This window comes from Eriocheir sinensis, unplaced genomic scaffold (genome assembly GCF_024679095.1).
Source record: "Eriocheir sinensis breed Jianghai 21 unplaced genomic scaffold, ASM2467909v1 Scaffold203, whole genome shotgun sequence".
Taxonomy (NCBI): domain Eukaryota; kingdom Metazoa; phylum Arthropoda; class Malacostraca; order Decapoda; family Varunidae; genus Eriocheir; species Eriocheir sinensis.
The window spans coordinates 472501-496745 of record NW_026111440.1 but is presented as its reverse complement, the minus strand read 5'-3'; the positions used below and the strand labels follow the sequence as shown (position 1 = coordinate 496745).

Here is a 24245-nt window from a genome sequence, read left to right as displayed (position 1 = left end):
CAAATCTGTGGGTCTGGGTTCGAATCCCAGCCTGGGCACTTGGCGTGCAGCCCACCCAGCTGTTCATCCTTCCTTTCTGGCTGGTTAATAAATGGGTACCTGGGGACACCTGGGGAAGGTAAACTGTGGTAACCTGGATTTTGCAATGGCTCTGTGTCGGGTTAACCCCTTGACAATGGATTTCCTACAAGAAGACCTCACCAAGCTACAGGAATGGAACGAAAAGTGGCTGCTACAATTCAATAAAGAAAAATGTAGTCATGCACTTTGAGAGGGGAAATCCAGCATACCAATACCACATCGGAAACACTCCATTATCCACCAGAGAGGCAGAGAAAGACCTGGGACTGTATGTTACCAGGCTACCAGTGAAGGCCAAATCCCTGACAATCGCAGCAGAGGGGTTAGGGTGCCTCTCACCACTGGCTCAAAGAGCCAACAGGACGGAGTTGAGCGCCGCTGCTGCTATAGTGCATGCCCCAACTTTACCTGTACCTTTACCTGCCTGTCTTCCAGGTCTCGCTCCCTGGCTGCCAGTGTTCCCAGCCCTATTTTCTGGCCAGTGCCTCCATTTCACCATGTCAGAATGTCTGTTCCCCTTTCCAAGACTGTCTGATGCAAAAAGTTCAATCCAAATCATACACATGATATTATATTGAAAATCGTTGACTTTTTCCATGTTTGAACTTGTACATTTACTTGATTATTTTCCTAGTGGAGTTTTATGAGTTTAATAGCAATGGAGAATGTTGATTAACTTTTAGAACTATTAATAAAAGCAAAGTAGTTATTTTTTTATATATTTAGAACAAATTACTGAACAGAGTAAACAAAAAATTGAGTATAATGCCTGGGTGCTGTACTGTGATTCACTGTGTTCTGGTGAAGGTTAGAGTCAGTGGGAAAACAGTGATAGCATTTTCTTCGCCAGTTCTGAGACACGCGGAGGAGGGCTTGAGAGGGCACAGTGCAGCTTATTTTCAACCTCCAATTTTGTTTCTTTTCTTCACATTTTCATTTGCCAGAGTTGACAAGCCTTACTCACAAAGATATATTGATACAAGTGGAAGCAATGCATGGATAGATCTTAATTCTAGTTTAGGGTAGGAGTTAACTGATTCCTCAGTGAACATCTCTTGCTCTGGAATAAGTCTCCAGCTCCATAAATTCATCATGACAGGCATCAAGAACTTTTTTAGCTGATAAATTGAATGGGTTTTGCACTAAATCCAACTCATCGTCACTGAGGTCAAGAAAACATTGGCTGAATTCTTTTCCCGGTGCTGTCAAATGCCACACAATTTTATTTCTTGCAAATTGTTAAAGCCTTTGATCTTCACCATCATCAGCAAGAAATGATCTCAAACATTACAACAATTTTTATATTGCTGCTAATTTTCCAGCTTGCTCCTGAAAGCTTTCAAGGAAGCCATGACTTTATTATGTTTGTATTCCTTCCTTGCATCTGAAGCTTCAGTTTATTCAGCTGCTCAAAGATGTCAGCCAAATAGGCGAGGTGCATGACCCATTCCTTACATCCAGCCGGGCAAATAATTCCATCTTACCCTCAACTTAGAAAGAACAATTTGAGTTCATCTCTAAGCTCAAATGCTCACTCAGTTACATTTCCTTTTGAAAACCAGCAAACATATGAACAGTGAACATGAAACAGCTCTCCTGGAGCGGGGGGTGCAGCAGTCACTACACTGGAGGGTAGGGGGTGGGGGTACTCATGGCAGGAGGCCTTGGGAGAGTGTAAGTGTGGCGGCCCTGTCAATGGTTAAGCTGTTTTGAGCCTCATGGTTGAGGGGCTTGTTGGGCCTGATAGGCTGCTGCAGCAGGTAACAGATTCTCACTGCAATATGTGCTGCCCCGGGGAGCTGGAAGGCAATGACAGATCAATACTCCAGATGTCTGATCTGTGATGCAAATCCCCCTGTGACACCCTGAAATTCCTCCTCCTTGGGAGAATTTCCCTGGCTGAGACCCCAAGCTTTAGGGTGTTCCACTAGTTATATCCCTTAATTAGTTTTGATAGGTCAGACAATCTCCCTAGTCCTAAAGCCCTGACTCATCATACATATATATATATATATATATATATATATATATATATATATATATATATATATATATATATATATATATATATATATATATATATATATATATATATATATATATATATATATATATATCACTCATCAGGCTGTAGCATGGCCTCTAACTCCCTCCACTTGTTTATTAGTCATTATATATGCCCACCCGCCTTCTGCAGACTCCTTTTGTTCTTATGTTCAGTTCCTCTTTACTGATGAACTGTTGTTCCTTTATGCATGCTGTAGTGCGTCTCGTTCTCAAGCCACACACAGCCACTCTTATCCATCGCCACATTCCCCCCCAGGCCGTAGCATCCATGTCTCCCGGAATAACAAGCATTCTGGAGCTGCTGAAGGAGTACGTCAGGCACTATCGCCCACTGGACGAGGAGGAGGAGGACAAACACCAACATCCTCAGCAGCACACCCACGCCCAGAGGGTGGCCACCACTGTGAAGGTCTACGCCCTGCTCTTCGCCTTCCCCTCCAGAGTGCTGTTGAAGGAGGAGGAGGCTGGGGGGGCGGGGCAGGGGCAGGGGGAGGGTTTGACTGCTCTGCGTTTGTGAAGGGACTCACCTACCTGTTCGATGTAAGTGGTTATGAGTGTTGCTTGTGGCTCTGACTAGTTTGGGGCCAGTTATTTATTTCACTTATTTATTTATTCATTTATTTATTCAGTAAGATTTATTCATTGCTTGTTTTTGTTCTGTTAGAACAACCATAGCTTGTTAATAGTTGCTGACTGGTTTTCTTTATATTTTGTTGCCCTTCATTTTTGCTTGGCTCATTTTGGTAGATTTCCTTACTTCTGTTGAATTCTGCCCTCCTCCTCCTCCTCCTCCTCCTCCACTCCCTTCCCTCCACCCAGCAGCTTCTCTACTCCTTTCCCTCCACCCACATGCTTCTCCACTCTCTTTCTTCCCTCCCCTACCAAACTCTTATTCTATGGCTCCCCCACTAACCCTGTCTCTCCCTTCCCTCCCCTACCAAACTCTTATTCTATGGCTCCCCCACTAACCCTGTCCCTCCCTTCCCTGCCCTGCCAAACTCTTATTCTATGGCTCCCCCACTAACCCTGTCCCTCCCTTCCCTGCCCTGCCAAACTCTTATTATATGGCTCCCCCACTAACCCTGTCCCATTGTCTCTGGAATTCTACCCAGAATCAGCGCTTACGCCGGCTTCAACAGCAAAGCGAGCAACATCAATACTAGTCTGAAGGAAATTTGTGACGACGAAGGCGTGGCGTTTACAAATGCCTGGCACCACTTCTTTGAGCGCCCAGACTTGTTTTGGAACGATGGACTACACCTGAATGAGGGGTCGGCGCGTTTCGGGAGGCTTCTGGACGAGGCAGTGAAAAGCTTTTCGAAAAGCCTTTCAAAAAACGGCGGGCGAGGACGGGGCAAAGGCAGCCCTTGATCAACCAACCCGTAGCGTCAGTGCGACTCACAAGAAACTGTGTAACTAACGACGCCTCCGACAAACGAACTGGTACAACTCGTCACGGCCACATTTCTATCATGTACACAAATGCACGTAGTTTAATACCCAAAAAGGACGAAATTAGGGCGTATATTGCAACAGAGAAACCAGATGTGGTAGCCATCACAGAGACTTGGGCCAACTCTACTCATCTAGAATCCGAACTGTCATTCCCTGGGTACGAAAGCTTCTACAAAAGTCGAAAGCACAAGAAAGGAGGAGGAGTAGTTTGCTACGTAAAAGTACACTCCCTGCCATAAAAATAGACAAACAGGACGCAGAGAAATACGATTCTGTCTACGTGGAAATAACCGCAAATAACAAGAAACTAACACTTGCAACCGTATACAGGCCTCCGAAACAACAGGCAGCCGATGACACTGCCCTTTACGAAGAGATTCACTTTGTAACACAAAGCAAGGAAGCAATTATAATTGGGGACTTTAACTGCCCTAACATTGACTGGGGACTGATGACTGGAAATCAAGAGGGTAACAGGCTTATAGAAATGGTGGAGGATTTGTTCCTCACTCAAGTTGTAACTCAACCAACAAGAGAAAACAATCTGCTGGATCTGGTATTAGTAAGCGACCCCGACCTCATTCGCGACTGTACAGTTGGTGAGAAACTTAATGGGTGCGATCACCACTTAATCCGTTTTAATATCAACATATGTCACAAACTCGTAGATAATCCGTCAGTGATACCAGATTACAAAAAAGGAAATTTCAACTTAGCCCGTGCGCTGCTTCCTCCTACGACCTGGGACCAACTTGGCATCACCGACAATACAATCGACAACGCGTGGAACGTCTTCAAAGATAAGCTGTTGCAAGTAGAGCAGGCTACAGTGCCTACGAAATCCAGGCGAGTAAATAGGGCCGTAGATCCACCGTGGATGACCAGAGAAATAAAAGGGCAGTAAACCTAAAAAAAAGGAATTATAATTTGATGAAAGAGAATGCTACGGTCGAAGCCAGCACACAGTACCACAACAGCCTCAGAGCTTGTCGCAGCCTTATTCGGAGTAGCAAACGCAACTATGAAAAGCAAATAGCGCGCGAAATCAAAACTAACTCCAAGAAATTCTTCACGTACATAAGATCGAAAAAGAAAGTAAAATCCAATATTGGTCCCCTGACAGACGAGACTGGATCTGTAACTTAGGACAGTAAACAGATGGCCAGAATCCTCAACAGTAACTTCGCATCCGTATTCACAGTCGAGGACATCGAAACCATTCCCGAGGGTCCTGACCCGCCGAGTGAGATCACGCCGCTGGAAATTGACTCAATATGCGACCAAGAAGTAAAAAAGTACTTGGACAAACTCGACACGAACAAGTCAACGGGACCCGACAGTTTGTCCCCGCGATTTTTATCAGAGCTTAAACAACAAATACTTCAACCACTCACTAACATATTCAACCGGTCAGTTCAACTAAACAAGGTACCGGAAGACTGGAAGATGGCGAACGTTACACCGATTTTCAAAAAAGGAGACAAAAGCGTTGCATTAAACTACAGGCCCATAAGTTTGACATCAGTGGCAGGAAAAATACTCGAAAAGATTATTAGAGATAAACTTGTTAAGTTTCAAAACAATAATATAATCTCCGACACCCAGCATGGCTTCAGAAACAAGCGCTCCTGCCTAACGAATTTGTTAGACTTCTTCCAAGGTATATATAAGAACTGGGATGCCCACATCCCCAGTGATGTTATATACCTGGACTTTCAGAAAGCCTTCGACAAGGTACCGCACGAGCGACTCCTTAAGAAACTGCACTCGGCGGGCATCGGAGCCAATCTGATCGCGTGGATAAGAGATTGGCTCACCGACAGAAAACAACGAGTACTACTCAACGGACAGCCTTCCGATTGGCTTCCAGTCACTAGTGGAGTGCCTCAAGGGTCAGTGCTGGGACCCATCCTCTTTATCATATATATCAATGACCTAGAATCAGGGCTGAAATCCACAATATCGAAATTTGCAGATGACACCAAGGTGGGTGGAGATGCCCTCACAACGGCCGACTGCGAAATCATTCAGAAAGACCTCAATCACATTATCGAATGGTCGGAAAAATGGCAAATGTCTTTTAATGTTAACAAATGCAAAGTCATGCACATTGGGTCCCAAAATAGTAACCATACATACATCATGAATGGGAGACCTCTGCAAGCGATGCAGGAGAAAAAGGATCTTGGAGTCACTATCAGCAGTGACCTGAAACACGCGAATCACTGTAAAAAAGCATACAACAAGGCCAACATTATGCTCGGGTTCATAGCGAGGAACTTCGAGTGTAAAACACCAGACGTGATGCTATCCTTGTATAATTCCATGGTAAGACCGCACCTCGAGTATGCAGTGCAGTTCTGGTCTCCCAATTACAGAAAGGACATTGCTCTACTGGAAAGGATTCAACGACGCGCCACAAAGATGATTCCAACCTTAAGGGCTCAACCGTACGAGGAACGACTCAAGCGACTCAATCTCTTTACATTGGAGAAAAGACGCCTACGAGGGGATATGATTCAAGTCTTCAAGTATCTAAAAAAGTTCAATAACGTCGATTACTCCAAATTCTTTGAACTGCAAACCAACTCAAGAACTAGAAATAACGGTTTACCCATTCAGTCGAGTCGATGTAACACAGACATTGGAAGGAGTTTCTTTTCAAACCGAGTCATCCGCCACTGGAACAATCTTCCCTCAGAAGTAGTAAATGCGAATACCATCAACTCCTTCATATATAGGATCGATCGTCATTTCGCTGCGTCGGGAGTAAACTGAATAACGAGGGGCTTCCATCTGCTCCTCAATATCGAGGTGCTTTCATCTGCTCACCAAGCCCCAAGTGGCGGTCGAGCAGATTAAATCACCCAAGCGGGCGACCTCGTAATGAGCCAATAGGCTTTCTGTTGCCTGCATTTCCATGTTTCCATGTTTCCATGTTTCCCTGCCCTGCCGAACTCTTATTCTATGGCTCCCCTACTAACCCTGTCCCTCCCATCCCTGCCTTGCCAAACTCTTATTATATGCGTCCCTATTAACTTTTCTCTCTTTTCCCAATCCAGCTTCTCCTCAGCTACCGTCGGAAGGCAGTCGTGGCACAGGCCGGGCTGCTGGTGGCGTCACAGCTGCGGGTGGTGGTGGACAAGGGCAACTTTGGCGGTGATGACAACAACGGTAATGAACAGCAGAGGGGGCGGTATGCTATGAACCACCGCCACTCCGTCCTCAAGGATCTCAACGAACTCCTTAGCAACCTCAGTGTTGGGGTGCGCACAGGACTCAGGCGACAGTGCTCCACCCTCTTGTAAGGACCTTGGATGGCTGGTGTGGCTGGGTGGGTGTGGCTAGATGTGGATTGTTTGGTGTGGTTGGCTGGGTGTGGCTGGATGGACATGGATGGATGGGTGTGAAAGGGTGGCTGTGGCTGGCTGGGTGTGACTGACTGGGTGGGGCTGGGTGTGAATCTTCGTTGCCAAATTATCGTATTAACCACATATCGTATCTACCATTTTTATGCCTGAAACTCTCGTACCTACACAAGTAACGTGAGAAGATCAAAGTTAGTGGTAAAACTGTTGAATATTGATGTTTTTCGTTCTTTGTTGTCATAGTTATCGGTCAGCAACTACGAAAATGAAATGCGATGAGTACGATAATTTGGCAACGCTGGTGTGAATGGGTGTGACTGACTGGCTGGGTGTGAATGGGTGGCTGTGGCTGGCTGGGTAGGTGTCTCTGGCTGGGTGTGGTCGGGTGTGGTTGGCTGGATGGCTGACCGGCTGGGTGTGGCTGGATGGCTGGCTGGGTGAATGAATATGTTTGTAGTTTTGTGTATTTAGCAATTTGTTTTATTTATCTTTTTAGTTGTCCAGGCAATGATGGCCTGCCATTCCCTTTGGCTGGCTGATTGGCTGGTTTTGTTGTAATACTTATTTATGCGTTAATTTATATAGCACTTGGAGTCATGCCATTGATTGAAGAGGAGAAAATATTGCCCATTGCATCTTACTTTTACATGATGAACAAACTTAGATCAGAATCATTGGTGTTAGCTGCAACATCATTACATTTACTAAACATTCACCCTTTGCTGTGAGTTCTAACACCAACACAGTTTCCCCCACTCAACACACACATATACATTTATTGAACATACAGCCATACCTCGGTTTACGAGTTTAACCCTTTCCATCCGTGACGCAGACGTCGGCGTCATAGTATGGAAAGGGTCAAGGTGAAATGGCAGAGGATTAATCTTCTTCTAAACCTCTCAATCCTCCTCTAAATTCCTCTTAATTCATTCCAAAATTTTGCTCGCACACCAAAACACTTGTAAACCAAAAGGAATTTCCCCATTGAAATTAATGTGAATCCCATTAATGCGTCCCATATCTCAAAAAAATATTTATATATTAATAATTTTACATGTTATTTTATACAGAATTAAAGTAATTTTACCAATAAATAGCAATAAAAAAATAATATAAAACACAAACCATTGATAGGGATGTACCGATACCCGGCACCGATACCGATACCCGAATATTTGACCGATACCGATACCGATACCGATACCTGTGCACCGATTTCTTTTATACAACAATTCCAGCAGCTAAAGGGCAATATCAAATGTTAAGAAGAAAAAAAAAGACCCACTACTCGTTGTTCCACCATGAAGTGAAGAAATATAGTGAGGAGGCGCCTCGTGAGGTCTAGTTGACTCAGCTACTTAGCTTTAACTTAATTGCAGTACATTTAGACTGTGAAGAAATCCCCAGACCCTGGCAGCGTTCCCCGTTGCGGGGCGACCGTCTGACTGACTGAGGCAGGCAAATGAGGCGAGTGGAAGGGCTCCGCCAATCCCGCGCCGAAGCTACTAAACCTGTATTGTACGCGTCCGCGGTACCAAAGGCTGTACTGTATACTAAGTATTATATATTTGCATTCAAAGTAATATGAATCTTATCGTTTAAAGTGATGAGAATTAAATCGCGGGAAATTCCAAACTATTAAGTATCATGATAATAGATAATTACACTTTTCTAATACTTTTTCAACAATTTAGAAAATCCAATTTCTATTGAACAAAATTATTTGCAACGAGTGACATGCGACGTACAAAACTCCTTCAGGTATCGGTAGTATCGGCAGAAAATCAGCCGATATCGATACCGATACTCTTTAAAATGTGCCGATACCACCGATACCGATACCGATACATCGGTACATCCCTACTACAAACCAATGTGTTACGGTTGTTATGGAGACTCCCGCAACTGCTAACTACACTCGAGGTGTAGGCTTCGCACCAGGGTTTAGCAGCCGCAGTTTCCCTATTCTCGAGGCACCGGAACTCCGTTCGACCATCAACGTGAAGTTAACCCAATGTATCGTCCGAGATGGAGGGTGAACGGGTGTCAGTCACGTCCAGGAGGGCATACGAGCTGCCGAGGCTCGCCCCACGTTCCTATTATGAGCATAGTATCCACCGTTCCTGTTTTCTTCTTTGCAGCACCATCCCCTTTAACCATCTTTGTGGGGTACATTGTTAAAGCACAATTAACGCAAACTGTACTGATGAAAACACAAAGATCGCACACCAAAGCACAAATGCAATCAGACACGAGCGCACGGGTGCTATCTCTACTAGTTTCCAACACGGACTGAGACTAGGGTTGCCAACTTGCCACCCTTTTTATAAAATACGGAATGCCATTTGTTCCGTATTTGTTTGTCTGAATGGTTAAGGGGAGCTGCCGGTTTTTACCCTTTTTCTTTATTCAATGGGTTTATTGTCATGATTTGTATACCAGACACAAATGACACCATACGCATAAGATTTAGCCCCCAAAAAACAATATCACCTTTCCATTTTTTACCAATGACTATTTTTTGGAAAATTTGAAGTTTTTTTTTAAAAGGCTTTTTCTACTATGATAATTGCTCTACATGGGAACAATTACTAAAGTACAAGAACCATGTTTAGGCTAATGAAAATATAGCGAAATATTGTACGTGTTAATAATCATTAGTTTGCGGAATATAAATTTTCAAACTTTCATGCGCATAATTTCCCCCTAAAAAAATTCAGACATAAATACACCATAACTCACTCACTTCATATATGAGAAAAAAAACTCACTATAGTTTGATTCTTACAAGTCTAGGCATGGTTTTGGTGTTGGTTTCATTGAAATCGGTTGAAAAATGATGGAGAAATTGAAATGCAATGGTATATAACTTACATTTTGAGATATGGCCAGGTAAAGTTTTGGATGCGTAACATTCAAACATAGCGAAGTGATATCATGGCATTTATCCTTTCATTTATTTGTAATGATACATAAAAAAAATATATCTTCATGCTCAGTCATATATTTTGATGTCCAGGCACAAAATATTCTGTCTGTAAGGCTCCTGGTTCCCCTCCCCCCTGCCTCAGCTTGAGGCGGGGTATTAGCTCACAAAGGAGGGGTGTCACAGCTACCAAGCTACTCACTGTTGCCAAGTTTGTTCCAGAATGCTCGTGGAGCATATGTCACCTCCTTCCTCTTCTCTTTGATGTTCTGGGATCTCTTCTTCCTCATGCTTTTCCTTTTAGTATCTTTTTCTTGAATTTTGAGTGAGCAGTTGAGGGCTGTTGATTTTATTCCAAGATGTTGCAAGAAATTTACTTTGTTGTATCCAAAATTATAGTGAAGGATGGTGATTTGAGAAACAAATTGGACTTTGATGCTCCAGCAAACCTGACTTTCTGACACCGCCAGATCTTTGAATGGAAGCTTTCATTTGCGTTCTGAGTGAGCCCATGAACGCATTGCTCCAGTAGATCTTTAGTTGCCAGGGACTCATAAACTTGTCTGACCTTTTTCTCACTTTCTGCATCAAGATCTATTACTAAAGATGACCTTTTGAATTTGATCTCTCTTCTACTTTTGTGAGTGCAGCTTGGAGCAGCACCATGAGTGTTCTCCCTGCTGGCAAAGTCCATGGCGTGGACGTGTCTTGGTGCTGAACACGTGATGGAATGTGGCCATGACTGCTTTCTGCATTTCCACAAATGGTTTATTTATATTGTTTCTTATTTCTTTTCCGTAGTATGATGTCAGGGTAGCAATGGTGGTGTCAGACAGTTTGTTCTTTCCACCCAGGGTACTCAGTCTCCTCCTTTTTCCAGTCTTCATTACAGTCTCCACTCTGTCTTCGTCTCTCAGCTTCCTCAGTCGTGTTCCCATCCTCTTCTGAACGTGATTTATACATTCCAATTTTGTGACTTTGAGTTCTTCGTTGGGCTCACGTCCATTGTTGATGTTGGAAATGGCAAGGAAGGTGCTTGCATCACCCATCACCATCACTAACCATATTTCTGTATCTGAAGCCCAGGGACTCTGATCTTGCAAACATCCTCAGTGCTGCTGCTTTTTCCATGGCTGCTGAAGATCCCTCATAGTTCTTGGTGCATTCTTCATCGTGCAGGGTCCTCCAGACATTGAATTCTTCTTCAGAAAATTTTCCATCTTTCAGTTGTCCCTCTTTGATGCTGCACATTTGGCAAAACTTTTTCTGCACCTCAATATCAACGACAAAGCCAGTGCAAACTTCACTGATGACTCCCATGCTAACCTGTGAAGTATGCCCTCTCTTCATCCACGAGCCACTGTAGGAAATGTTGAAGCTGAGTCTTCCATCTTCATCAGGAACAGTGTCCCATGTGTTGCATGTAGTGCCGGCGGATAGCCTCACATACTTTCTTCTGCTTCACAGTGAAAACAAATACATTTCTTGATAAAGATACTTCAGATGCCTGTAATATTTATTATTTCCCATTACAGGCATGCCATATAACCCTTGTATTCTTCGTGTGCCCGCATATCCAAAATCTTCTATGACTGACTCGTGTACTGCGGCGACATTTCTTCTGTAGGGTGGTGAACGTAGTTGTGCAGATGATTTACATAGTGCAGGTGTTGAGGTGATCTTTTCATTACAGCCTCACAGTGTAGGTCGGTGACAGTCTCGAAGCCATCTGCTGAAAACTGAACATCGTAGTCGTCGCCACACAATATTTCTCTGTCGTTTCTTTTTTCTTTCTTTTTTTTTACGTCGCGGCCTATTGCCCCGTTAGGCTTTTTTACTGGTGGGGGCCTGATGGTCGGCCCAGCCCATTGTGGCGCAGGCGAGTGTTTATAGTGGCGCCATCTTGTTTTGGCTCATACTGCCCCCCGGAGCTCATCTTTGAGCCTCTCTTTGGAGAGGAAATCAATAGTCCGGGTTGATAGATGGTCTTCAGGGCAGCATGTGGGTAGTCTTAGGCCACTCGGCGGTGACTGAAAAATCTCAGCTGTGTGGCGGCCAGGATACGAACCCGCGTCCCTCCTGGATCTCTCGGACGCGGCGCCGGCACGCTAACCACCCAGCCACCGCTTATTACTGCTTATTACTATACATTCTTCTTCACTTGAGGCTATTTTTTTTTTGGATCTTCTTTCAGTATTGTTCTTCGTAGGTCATAGCGAGGTGTTGTGGGCGTTGTTTGTGCAGCAGGAGTGGTGCGTGAGGTCGACGGGCCAGGAGAGCCAGAGGCAGGAGGCGGCAAGGGTGGTGAGTGTGGTCTGGGTGCGGCACTTGCTAAACCTATGTCTTCGACTGTGACCTCTGCCGTCTTTTTATCATGTTTTATGTTCTGTCTTGCTTCTACAAGATGCGTATACTTTTAAGATCGCCGTCCCATTCCCAGGAATGCCAGGAACAGCCCGGAAGCGCGACGCTAGGCAGGGGCCTGGGGAGTGTAACAGGAGGGCAAAGCAGAGCAGCCCCACACTCTGATAAGCTCAGATGGGCCCTGAGGCTGTATGTGTGTGTGAGCCGGGGTATAGAGAAGGATAAATGCCAGATGTCACTAACAGGGTAACATGTGTCTCAAAAAATAAATGTAATAATCGATGTATTACATACCTAGTACATATCATAATATGCAGTTTGATGTGTGTGGGGGGTCCATTATATGCACATAAGAAAAAAAGGAATGCGAATTTTAATGAAAAACTTCGTAATTAGATTCTCAAAAGGCATACGCATCTCAATAATTTTTTTCTCAGTTTTTCATTTTGACCGATTTTCTTCGTTTTTCGCCCTGCCGGCCCCCTTAAGCAGGTAAAGTTCAGTATTTTAAAAATGTAGTGGGTGCATTTTTTGGTCCGTAAACTTATGTTTGTCAAGGGTTGTCCTGAAATACGTGTAAAATACGTGTCATAACGTCACTTCCCCCTTCTTCCTGCCTTCACCAGCAGCGGCTGTCAGTCATGGCAGGCCAAAGAAATTTTAGTGTTGCCATCCGTTCCTTAAAATATGGATTCGTTCTGTATTGGAGGATGGGATGTTGCGTTCCTTTTTTTTTTTTTAGCACAAGGTGGCAGCCCTAACTGAGACTCTATTCCCATTGTTTTCCACCTTGAGCACTCTCATCTTGCGGCGAACAAAGGGAACCCTCGCTCACGTTTTCTACTTGTACAAAAAAACACGCCAGTCATCGTCGAAAGACGGGCTTGGTCGGCTAGGCTGACAACAGCCGATAGAGTTGGTCTGTCAGCATCCTCCCCTCCCCTTCATCAGCCGCCACCCGGCAAGGGCCTGTGGTCCCTCCTCGGAGGGACGTACGTGCTCGACCCTGACGGCCTCCATATAGTCCATGTCCCCACCCTTGAGGTGGCGACATAAAAAAAAAGCACAAACAGGATGCTCGTATACTAAGTCACCACTCGTAAACCAAGGCATTTTTTGTGATCTTTTTTTGCTTGTAAATCCAAACACTTGTTAACTAAGGCACTCGTGAACCCAGGTATGACTGTTTATATTTAGTACTTATTTTCCCCATTAAATACCTTTGCGATACTAGAATTTAAGATTATGGGTTTGTTTCCACTGCCCCTTCCTACTGTGCCAACCCAGTACCCACTGCCATTTCTGCAGTGCCCGTACAAGTTCGTGCCGCCCCGGGAGCCCCTTTGGTATTGCTGTTTCTCAATTTTCAATGTCAGGCTCTTTTTTCATTAGCTACTTCTTTCTCTGATTTAGAATTATTCTAATTAAGAAACCTGTTCATTGTTCAAAAGCTTAGTAAAGTAAAAAGTAAGCTTAGTAAAGTAGTCGTTTCAAGGATTCGATTACTAAAAAAATAATCGACCACAACATTTTTTTGAGATAGTAATAGAAGTAATCATTTACAAATAATTGATTACGCCCCACACCGCTCACCCCACGCCTGCCTCCCCAGCACACCCAGCACACATCTGCCGGGGCTGCTGAAGGAGGCTGGGGACTATGACACCCAGGCCAGCATTGTGGAGCTCATGTACCGCCTCACCACCTCAACCGAGCGGAGCCACAGCGTCACACAGTGGTTCCCCGAGCTGGAGTGTACCGTGCAATGCCTCTTCCTCACTATATCAGAGTTTGACCCGGTGAGTGTGTGTGTGTGTGTGTGTTTACCTAGTTTTACCTAGTTTTACCTAGTTGTAGTTTTACAGGGCCTGGGCTTTACGCTCGTGTGGTCCCGTCTCCGTATCTACATTTATCCAACTTTTCCTTAAACCTTTGCACACTTCTCGCCGATACTACATCCTCACTTAGTCTGTTCCAAACCTCTATATTTCTTTGCGAGAAGCTATATTTTTTTGTGTCTCAGGCATCTTCCCTTCCTCAATTTTTTACTATGTCCTCCTGTGTTCCTAGTGGTAATTTCTTCTTTTAGTAGTAACTCCTCGTTGTCTACTTCTTCCATTTTGCTCAATAATTTGTAGATTTGTATTAGGTCTCCCTTTTCTTTTCTTTGTTTTAGTGTTGGTAAGTCCATTTCCTTTAGTCTTTCCCACAGCTGGGCGTTATCGCGATAAGTTATCGCGGTACTTTATCGCTGATAACAAAATCGGATTATCGACCATCTGCTACTTATTTAAATATATATCGGTATCTTCGTTACTTTTGTAACCAAACTAGCGATAATCGCTACTTTTTTTCCGCCTCTCAGAAAAAAACGTTGTCTCCCTACTGCGCATGCGTGGCCCGGTGTTGTATGAAAAAACTTCGGGATATGAAATATCTTCGGTGATGAGATTTCATGCTTAGATCATGAAAATTAAAACACTAGGTTATTTTTTATGCTTCTCTAAAATCAATATATCATAGAAAAAAATCATTTAACTTTGCCCCCAAAATGATTATTCACTGCCTCAAATTTGATATTCCATATTCGTTTGTGACCATGCCATGATACTGAAGGCACCCGGTGTTGTGTTATTTGGTGTCCCATCGTCAAAAGCTGGCGCTTTTGCTTATAAACACTGGTCTCTCGTGAACTGCGCATGCTCAGACCATTAAGTGTAGACCTGTTCAGTCTCACAATGCTTTTTTAACACATTAAGAGTTGCTGGAAAGCTGAATCAAACATACAGTACCACCATCCTCGCTGTTTCTAGAACGACACTCTGTACATATAAATACAACTCGTACAGAGTGTCGTTCTAAAAACAGCGAGGATGATGGTAGTGGTACTACATGTCTGATTCAGCCTTCCAGCAACTCTTAATTACGGTTTAAAAGCTTTGTGAGATTGTACAGGCCTACGCTTGCTGGTCTGAGCATGCACCGTTCACGAGAGACCAGTGTTTGTAAACAATTTTTGACGGTGGGGACGCCAAACAACACAACACCGATTCAGGCATTTTTAGTATTACCGTCCATATGTACGTGTCAATGTGTGGTTTTAAGGTTTTGTAAGTTTCCTAAAATACAGATAATGAAAATTTGAATTCATCAACGTTGTTCTATCTGAAATATCAATATAGTATCGTTTTCGCCTATCGGACTTATCGCTAGCTAGTATCGGAATTGTGGATTTGTATCGGGTATCGGTTATCGGTTATCGCCTATATTTGTGTCTCTAGTTAACGAATATCGGTTATCGCCGTTAAGGTTTTTCATTATCAGTTATCGGTTATCGGAAATAAGGTTTTCTGTTATCGTGCCCAGCTATGGTCTTTCCTCGTATGTCAATCCCTCCAGCTCTTGAACCATTTTTGTCGCCATCCTTTGTATTCTTTCTAGTTTCTTTGTGTTTCTTCTTATGGGGAGACCACACTTTCTCCGCATATTCCAACTTTGGTCTGATCATAGTGGTAATTAATTTTTCATCATATCCTTATCCATGTATTGGAATGCTATTCCTATATTTCTCACCATGTTATACAAATCACCGAATATCCGATTAACATGACTCTCTGGCTGTTTGTTATCTTGCATTATTACTCCCAGGTCTCTCTCTTCGTGTACTTTCTTTAATGTTTCACCATCTCCCATTTTATATGTCCATTTTGGTCTTCCTTCACTTTTTCCCATTTCCATAACATAACATTTCTTCGCATTAAATTTCATCTCCCATTCCATACTCCACTTCCAAATATTGTTTAGGTCTCCTTGCAGGATTTCACAGTCTTTACTGTTTCTTATATGTCTTAGCAGCTTTACATCATCTGCAAACAGGCTCATATAACTATTTACTCCCTCTGGCATGTCATTAATATATACAAGGAAAAGTGTTGCTGCCAAAACCGATCCCTGAGGCACTCCACTCTCTACAGTTTTCCATTCCGATGTCATGTCCTTAACCACTTTTCTCATCTCTCTTCCCCTTAGGTAGCTTTCCATCCAGTTCTTCATTTTCCCTTTCAATCCTCCGTTATTTTCTAGTTTCCATAGCAGTCTTGTATGTGGAACTTTGTCAAACGCCTTCTTCAGGTCTAGGTAGACGCAATCAACCCGTCCGTCCCTTTCCTGTATTTTATCTCTCACTCTTGAGTAAAAGCTCAGTAAGTTTGTCACACATGAGCGCCCTTTTCTAAAACCATACTGTTTACTTGTGATTAAATTTTGCTCTTCTAGAAATTGCGTCCATTGTTTCTTTATCACTTTCTCACATATTTTACATACTACACTGGTCAATGATGCAGGTCTGTAGTTCAGGGATTCTTCCTTCCTTCCACTTTTGAGTATGGGGACCACTTCGGCCCTCCGCCACTCCTTAGGACCTGTACCAGTTGTTATTGAGCATTTAATGATGTCATATATCGGTCTAACCAGCTCATTTTTGCATTCTTTCAGTATATACCCTGAGACTCCATCCGGTCCTACAGCCTTCCTCTCTTCCAGCTCCACCAACAACTCATATATCTCCTCTTTATTTACTGTAACTTCTTCCATATGAACATTTATTTAGTTTTCTTGTGGCTCATTATATATTGATTCATTAGTAAAAACTTGCTGGAACTTTTTGTTTAATAATTCCGCCATGCCTTTAAGTTCATTGATTGTCACATTCCCGTCGCTCAGTCTTTCAATTGTTTCTCTTGGTTTAATCTTTCTATTTATGAATCTATAAAATAGTTTAGGTTATTCCTTGTACTTTTCCACAATATCCTTTTCATATTCCTTTTCTTCTTCCTTCCTGATTTTCACGAATTCATTTCTCGCTACCTTAAAATCTTCTTTATATTGTGTGTGTGTGTGTGTGTGTGTGTGTGTGTGTGTGTGTGTGTGTGTGTGTGTATTTACCTAGTTGTGAAATACAGGAAAAGAGCCGTACTAGGCTCGTGCTGTCCCGTCTCCATAACGCTTATTATCCAGTTTGGCTTTAAATTCATGAATCGTTTTTGCATACACAGTCTCCTCGTCAAGTCCGTTCCATGTTGTTATGCTTCTGTATGGAAAACTATTTCTTGATGTCTCTCCTACAGTCGCTCTTCTTCAGTTTCTTACCATTGCCTCTTGTCACACTTCTGTCACGTTCCACTAGGTCTTCCCCGTCCAATTTCTCCAATCCCTCTTGTATCCTGTACAGTGCTATTAGGTCCCCTCTCTCTCTTCTGCTCTCCAGTGTTGTTAGTCCCAATTTCTCCAGTCTTTCTTCATAAGTATGTTCTCTCAGAGTTTCCGGTAATTTAGTCGCTGCTCTTTGTATTTTTTCCAACTTTCTAATTTCGTTCTTCAATCTAGGTGACCACACTAATGCTGCATATTCCAGTCTTGCATGTACCATCGATGATATTAGTTTTTTCACCATTTCTTCATCTAAATATGTAAATGCTGCTTTTATGTTTCTAAGAAGATTGTATGTTTCCCCAGTTATCCGGTCTATATGTTTTCCAAAGGATAACTTGTCTGTTATGATCACTCCCAGATCTTTTTCTTCAGTTTTTTTCATGATTCTTTCATTTTTTTTTTTTTTACAGCAAAGGAGACAGTTCAAGGGCACAAAAAAAGTAAACATTAATAAAAAAAAGAGCCCGCTACTCGCTGCTCCTAAAAAGAATCCAAAGAGGTGGCCGAAAGATAGGTCAGTTTCGGGAGGAGAGGTGTCCTGATACCCTCCTCTTGAAAGAGTTCAAGTCGTAGGCAGGAGGAAATACAGATGAAGGAAGATTGTTCCAGAGTTTACCAGCGTGAGGGATGAAAGAGTGAAGATGCTGGTTAACTCTTGCATAAGGGGTTTGGACAGTATAGGGATGAGCATGAGTAGAAAGTCGAGTGCAGCGGGGCCGCGGGAGGGGGGGAGGCATGCAGTTAGCAAGTTCAGAAGAGCAGTCAGCGTGGAAATATCGATAGAAGATAGAAAGAGAGGCAACATTGCGGCGGAATTTAAGAGGTAGAAGACTATCAGTATGAGGAGGAGAGCTGATGAGACGAAGAGCCTTAGCCTCCATACTCCATACGAGGGCGGACAAGGCCCCTGTATATGGACAGCAACTGTGCAGGGGAGAAGAACTGGCGGAGACGGTACAGAACGCCGAGCCTCGAGGAAGCTGATTTAGTAAGAGATGATATATGAAGTTTCCAGTTGAGATTTTGAGTTAAGGATAGACCGAGGATGTTTAGTGTTGAGGAAGGTGAAAGCTGGGTGTTGTCAAGGAATAGGGGATATTTGTTTGGAAGATTGTGTCGAGTGGATAGGTGGAGAAACTGTGTTTTTGAGGCGTTGAAGGACACCAGGTTCTTCTTGCCCCAATCGGATATAATAGTAAGGGCTGAGGCTAAGCGTTCTGCAGCCTCCAGCCTTGAGTCGTTAAGTTCCTGAAGGGTGGGTCTTCTATTAAAAGAAGTTGAATAATGCAGAGTGGAATCATCGGCGTAGGAATGGATAGGACAGTTCGTTTTGGAAAGAAGATCATCAATGAACAACAGAAAAAGAGTGGGAGATAGGACAGAACCCTGTGGGACACCACTGTTAATAGATTTAGGGGAAGAACAGTGACCGTCTACCACGGCAGAAATAGAACGGTCAGAAAGGAAACTGGAGATAAAGGTACAGAGAGAAGGATAGAAACCGTAGGAGGGTAGTTTAGAAAGCAAAGATTTGTGCCAGACCCTATCAAAAGCTTTTGATATGTCCAGCGCAATAGCAAAAGTTTCACCGAAACGGCTAAGAGAGGATGACCAAGAGTCAGTTAAGAAGGCTAGGAGATCACCAGTAGAACGCCCCTTGCGGAACCCATACTGGCGATCAGATAGAAGGTCAGAAGTGGAAAGGTGCTTTTGAATCTTCCGGTTAAGGATTGATTCAAAAGCTTTAGATAGACAAGAAAGTAAAGCAATAGGACGGTAGTTTGAGGGATTGGAGCGGTCACCCTTCTTAGGTACAGGCTGTATGAAGGCATACTTCCAGCAAGAAGGAAAGGTAGATGTTGACAGGCAGAGGCGAAAGAGTTTGACCAGGCAGGGTGACAGCACGGAGGCACAGTTTTTAAGGACAATAGGAGGCACTCCATCAGGTCCATAAGCCTTCTGAGGATTGAGGCCATAGAGGGCATAGAAAACATAATTTTGAAGAATCTTTATAACAGGCATAAAGGAGTCAGAGGGGGGATGAGTAGGAGGAATATGCCCAGAATCGTCCAGAGTGGAGTTTTTAGAAAAAGTTTGTGAGAAGAGTTCAGCCTTAGAGATAGATGAGACGGCAGTGTTGCCGTCAGGACTGAGGAGTGGAGGGAAAGATGAAGAAGTGAAGTTGGAGGAGATGTTTTTGGCTAGATGCCAGAAGTCACGGGAAGAGTTAGAGAAAGCAAGGTTTTGACATTTTCTATTAATGAAAGAATTTTTGGTTAGTCGGAGAATAGATTTGGCACGATTTCGGGCAGAAATGTAAAGTTCATAATTAGCATTAGTTTGAAGGCTCTGGTACCTTTTGTGAGCTACCTCTCTATCATTGACGGCATGAGAACAAGCGTGATTAAACCAAGGCTTTTTAGCGTGAGGAGTAGAGAAAGAACGAGGAATGTATGCCTCCATTCTAGAGACAATCACCTCTGTGATGCGCTGAGCACACACAGAGGGGTCTCTATCCTGGAAGCAATAATCATTCCACGGGAAATCGGAAAAGTACATCCTCAGGTCGTCCCACCAAGCTGAAGCAAAATGCCAGAAGCATCGCCTCTTCGGTGGGTCCAGAGGGTGTACAGGAGCGATAGGACAGGATGCAGAAATAAGATTGTGATCGGAGGAGCCCAACGGAGAGAACAGTTTGACAGAATAAGCAGAAGGGTTTGAGGTAAGGAAGAGGTCTAGAATGTTGGGCCGATCTCCAAGACGGTCGGGAATACGTGTAGGGTGCTGGACCAACTGCTCTAGGTCGTTGAGGATAGCAAAGTTGTAGGCTTGTTCACCAGGATGGTCAGTGAAAGAGGATGAAAGCCAAAGCTGGTGGTGAACATTGAAATCTCCTAGGATGGAGATTTCAGCGAAGGGAGAGTGGGTCAAGATGTGCTCCACTTTAGAATTCAAATAGTCAAAGAATTTTACATAGTTGGTAGAGTTAGGTGAGAGATAAACAGCACAGATGTATTTAGTAATAGAATGACAGTGAAGTCTTAACCAGATGGTGGAAAATTCAGAAGAGTCAAGGTCGTGGGCACGAGAGCAAGTGATGTCGTTGCGCACGTAGGCGCAACATCCAGCTTTGGATTGAAATTTAGGATAGAGATAGTAGGAGGGAACAGAGTAGAGATTGCTGTCAGTAGCCTCAGAAACCTGTGTTTCGGTAAGGAAGAGAAGGTGAGGTTTAGAGGAGGAGATGGTCTTCCACAGAATGAAAATTAGAACAAAGACCGCGAATGTTGCAGAAATTGAGAAAAAGAGGTTCGAGGAGTTATCAAGACACCTCTCGGGTCGGCAGCCAGAAGGGGAGTCCTCCCTGGGGGAATTTGTGGTCCCCCCCCCAGGCGGGGACTCCGAGGCTTGGTGTATGTGCGCCATTTTGAAATTTTAATTTTGGGAAAAGGTGTATATGTTGTGTGAATGTAGTGTGGTGTGGATAAAGAGAGGATTGTCTTTAGAGAGCATGCTGAACTACTCTCCGGTGTTGGTGAGACAATAGGGAAACGGTTAGTGAGGACATGGGAAGGGTCTTTAGAGGGCTTCAGCTCCCTTCTCACCTCCCGTATATACCTCACCGGGAGTGGCTTGCGCCCGTTCGGTAGGTGTCTTCCTACCTACTCCAGCCAACTCGGAGAGTAGTTCCCCGATATTCGTCTACTGCTCTTATCAAACTCCATCACGCTACACTTTTCTGTATTGAATGTCATTTCCCATTTGCGTGACCATTCGCTTATTCTATCGAGATCTTGGCTCAGGGCTACACAGTCATCTTCATTAGCCACCCTCCTCATTATTTTAGCATCATCAGCAAACATATTCATATAGCTTGTCACCCCTTCTGTCATGTCATTAATATATATTACAAACATGATCGGAGCCAACACCGATCCTTGGGGGACTCCACTCATCACTTCCATCCAGCTTGATTTATTATTCCTAATTACTGTTCTCATTTCTCTCTTCATCAAAAAGTCAATATTGAACCACCCAGACCTCCAACATGATTAAGTTTCCATATTGATCGCTTGTGTGGTACTTTATCAAACGCCTTCTTTAAGTCCAGATACACACAATGTGTGTGTGTGTGTGTGTGTGTGTGTGTGTGTGTGTGTGTGTATAATTCACCAAGACCTGATCACGAGTTGGACTCGCTATCACCAGTAAGTACCCTCCTGACAAGAGCAAACTTATTATAATCGATCTCTGGGTACTGCCAGGACCCCACACACCACACACCACATCCCCTTTGCTCAAGGGGGGGCAGTAACCACTCCTTGTTAGCAGAAAGATCCCAGCCTGAGTGGGGCTCGAACCTCTGCCCGTCAGGCCGCAAAGCTTAGCAACGCAGAGCCTTTATAAGCACTGAGCTACGGAGCGGTATTGTGTGTGTGTGTGTGTGTGTGTTTATTGTCGTGTTGGGGGAGTCTGAGGTGTGCATTATCTTGCTCTGACAACCTGCTGTACGTCTCAAGTTGTCCAATTTCTTGGATATTATATGACAGCCTATGCATAGGATATAGTTGTCAGTATCACTATTATGCAGGCAACAATGACGAATACAGTCAGTTATAGTTGATTTTGAGTTTGAAGTAATTAATACTGTCACAGACAGCTGTTCTGTTGATTGATATAGTCACTGAATATAATTATTAAATAGCCTAGGCGCTGCCCTCTACAGAAAAAAGTATAACAGAACAGCTGCCTGCAACAATATTATTTATTTCAAGCTCAAAGTCAATTACAATTTTCTGTGTTTTTCATTTCTGCCTGCATACCGCTGATACTGACGACTGTTTCCTATGTGTAGGCTGTCACATCACATAGCATCCATGAAACGGAACACGCCATGTGGCGGCAGGTTGCCGGAGCATGATAATGCACACCTCAGACTTGGGTGCTGTTACTGTAGTTCTTACATACTGGAAATAAGCTAATGGGTTCCTGTCTGAATGCCAGTCAGTTAAACTTTGCTTCAAACTCATTTATTTTATGTTTTGGAGTGAACAGCCTCTGTCCAGGCTGTTCCATTGTTCATTGCCCCTGCTGGGAAAGCTGTATTGCTTGATAGCCTTCAAACATCTTGTCTTCTTCAGCTTCCTCTCCTGTCTTAGGGCTGCTCCTCCTGTCCCATGCAAACAGATTTTCTCATCAGTTCTGTCTTCTCCCTTCACTGCCCCGATCACTGCATGTTAGTTCCCTCCTTTCCTTAAGGATGGCAGCCACAGACTTGCCAATCCTTCTTTGTGCTTTATGCCTCTTATACTGAGGCCTTCTTTGTTGCTTTATATTTTTAAATCAATGGAAACAGCTAAAGGCATAACAAACAAAAGCTTGCTCATCACTGCTCCAGTAAAAGAGTCAGGAGTTACTCTTTGTATCCTGTCTGTCAATCTTTTATATGTTTCTGTTTTAAAAGTTGCTGCTGTGTATTCTAACCCAGGGCGCATCAATGCCACAATCAATTTCTTCAAAATCTTCACAATCTTGTTAATGTGTTTTTGAGGTGAGTTATCCTGGACCAACACTCCCTGGCCCTTCTCCTCCTTTGATCTTGTAATATTTTAATTCCTCATTGAATAGTTCAGTACTGTTACCCATTAATTTCATCCAGTGCAGTGATATGATAGGTTAGGTCAGGCAGCTGCAGCCAAGCTATTAGTAGTGGTCTGCTGGTGAGCGCTCCCCCACCACAGTATTCAGTATGTTTATTTATACATCTAATGTTTCTTGTTAAATTAATGTACTCAAATCTATGTATGCGTGTAATTTTTTTTTTTTTTTTTTTGTGCGTGTGTATGTGTGTGTGTGTGTATGTGTGTGTGTGTGTGTGTGTATAGTGAGTAACCGTTTGCTTCCACTCCCAGCACTGCCGGAGCTTCCTGAACGCCTACAATAGCACGCTGGGGGACAGCCGCCAGGTGTTCACCGTGCCCTACAACGCCATGCACATTGGCAAGCTCAAGCTGTGCAAGCCCAAGGTGTGCTGCTGCTGCTATTACTACATTTTTTTTTTTCATGTGGCTTATAGCGCCGGTATAGGCTGATGGTCGGCCCGAGCCCGTCATGGCGCAAGCAATTGTTTATAGTGGCGCCATTGATATTGGCTCCTGCTGTCCCCCGGAGCTCATTCTTGATTTCACTTGTGCTGTACAGCTTCTTCTAGAGTCCGGGTTGATGGGTGGTCTGCAGGACTATAATGTCTAATGCTTCTACAGCAGTGCAGCAATTTCAACATGAAACTGTATAAAGGCCACATTATCAGCACTCAGCAGATCTTTTATGTCATGAGATTAATATTGGACACACAAAATTTCTTGGCCAAGGCTGTTGTTTACAAGCCACGCCAAGTCTCTTCTGTCTTGCGTACAATTCTCACTGGCTCAGGTGTGCCTGTTAGGATGTATGGACAAGACAAATACTGGTGCTAAGGCCCCGGTCACACTTTGGTGAAGTTCGCCGCAGTCTGTTACAAAGGTGTTTGTATGAACCCAACATTTGGCACAAGGAGACATCCATCCTTGTCCTCATTGCCTTTGACCTGCCTCCCTTTGCTGTAAAAAAAAAAAAAAAAAAAAGTTTTCACAATTTTGATATACATATTTTTTTTTTCATTATCTACTGATCATCCCCCTCTTCCCTGCGGCCCACAGAATATGAGTTACCCGAGGTTTTGGATTGACTTCAACCTGGGCACCTCGTCCATCCTGATCCTGTGCCAGGTG

The 24245-nt window shown here is 43.7% G+C and overlaps 1 protein-coding gene across 1 annotated transcript; it reads left to right on the top strand.

Annotated features, from left to right (window-relative positions):
- Nucleotides 1-1799: 1799 nt before the first annotated feature.
- Nucleotides 1800-24071, top strand: LOC126990810 (uncharacterized). Its single transcript, XM_050849449.1, has 5 exons — nt 1800-1887; nt 2216-2688; nt 6666-6907; nt 13886-14063; nt 23388-24071. The coding sequence occupies exons 1-5, from the start codon at nt 1800-1802 to the stop codon at nt 23565-23567; spliced, it is 1161 nt and encodes a 386-aa protein (XP_050705406.1). The 3' UTR covers nt 23568-24071.
- Nucleotides 24072-24245: the final 174 nt, after the last annotated feature.

Excerpts from the sequence above, each read along its gene's own strand:
- LOC126990810 (XM_050849449.1), top strand. The coding sequence starts at position 1,800 with ATGGTTGAGGGGCTTGTTGGGCCTGATAGGCTGCTGCAGCAGGTAACA. Across the intron at positions 1,888-2,215 it reads CTGCCCCGGGGAGCTGGAAG|CATGGCCTCTAACTCCCTCC; the intron begins GCAATGACAGAT and ends ATCAGGCTGTAG. Across the intron at positions 2,689-6,665 it reads GACTCACCTACCTGTTCGAT|CTTCTCCTCAGCTACCGTCG; the intron begins GTAAGTGGTTAT and ends TTCCCAATCCAG.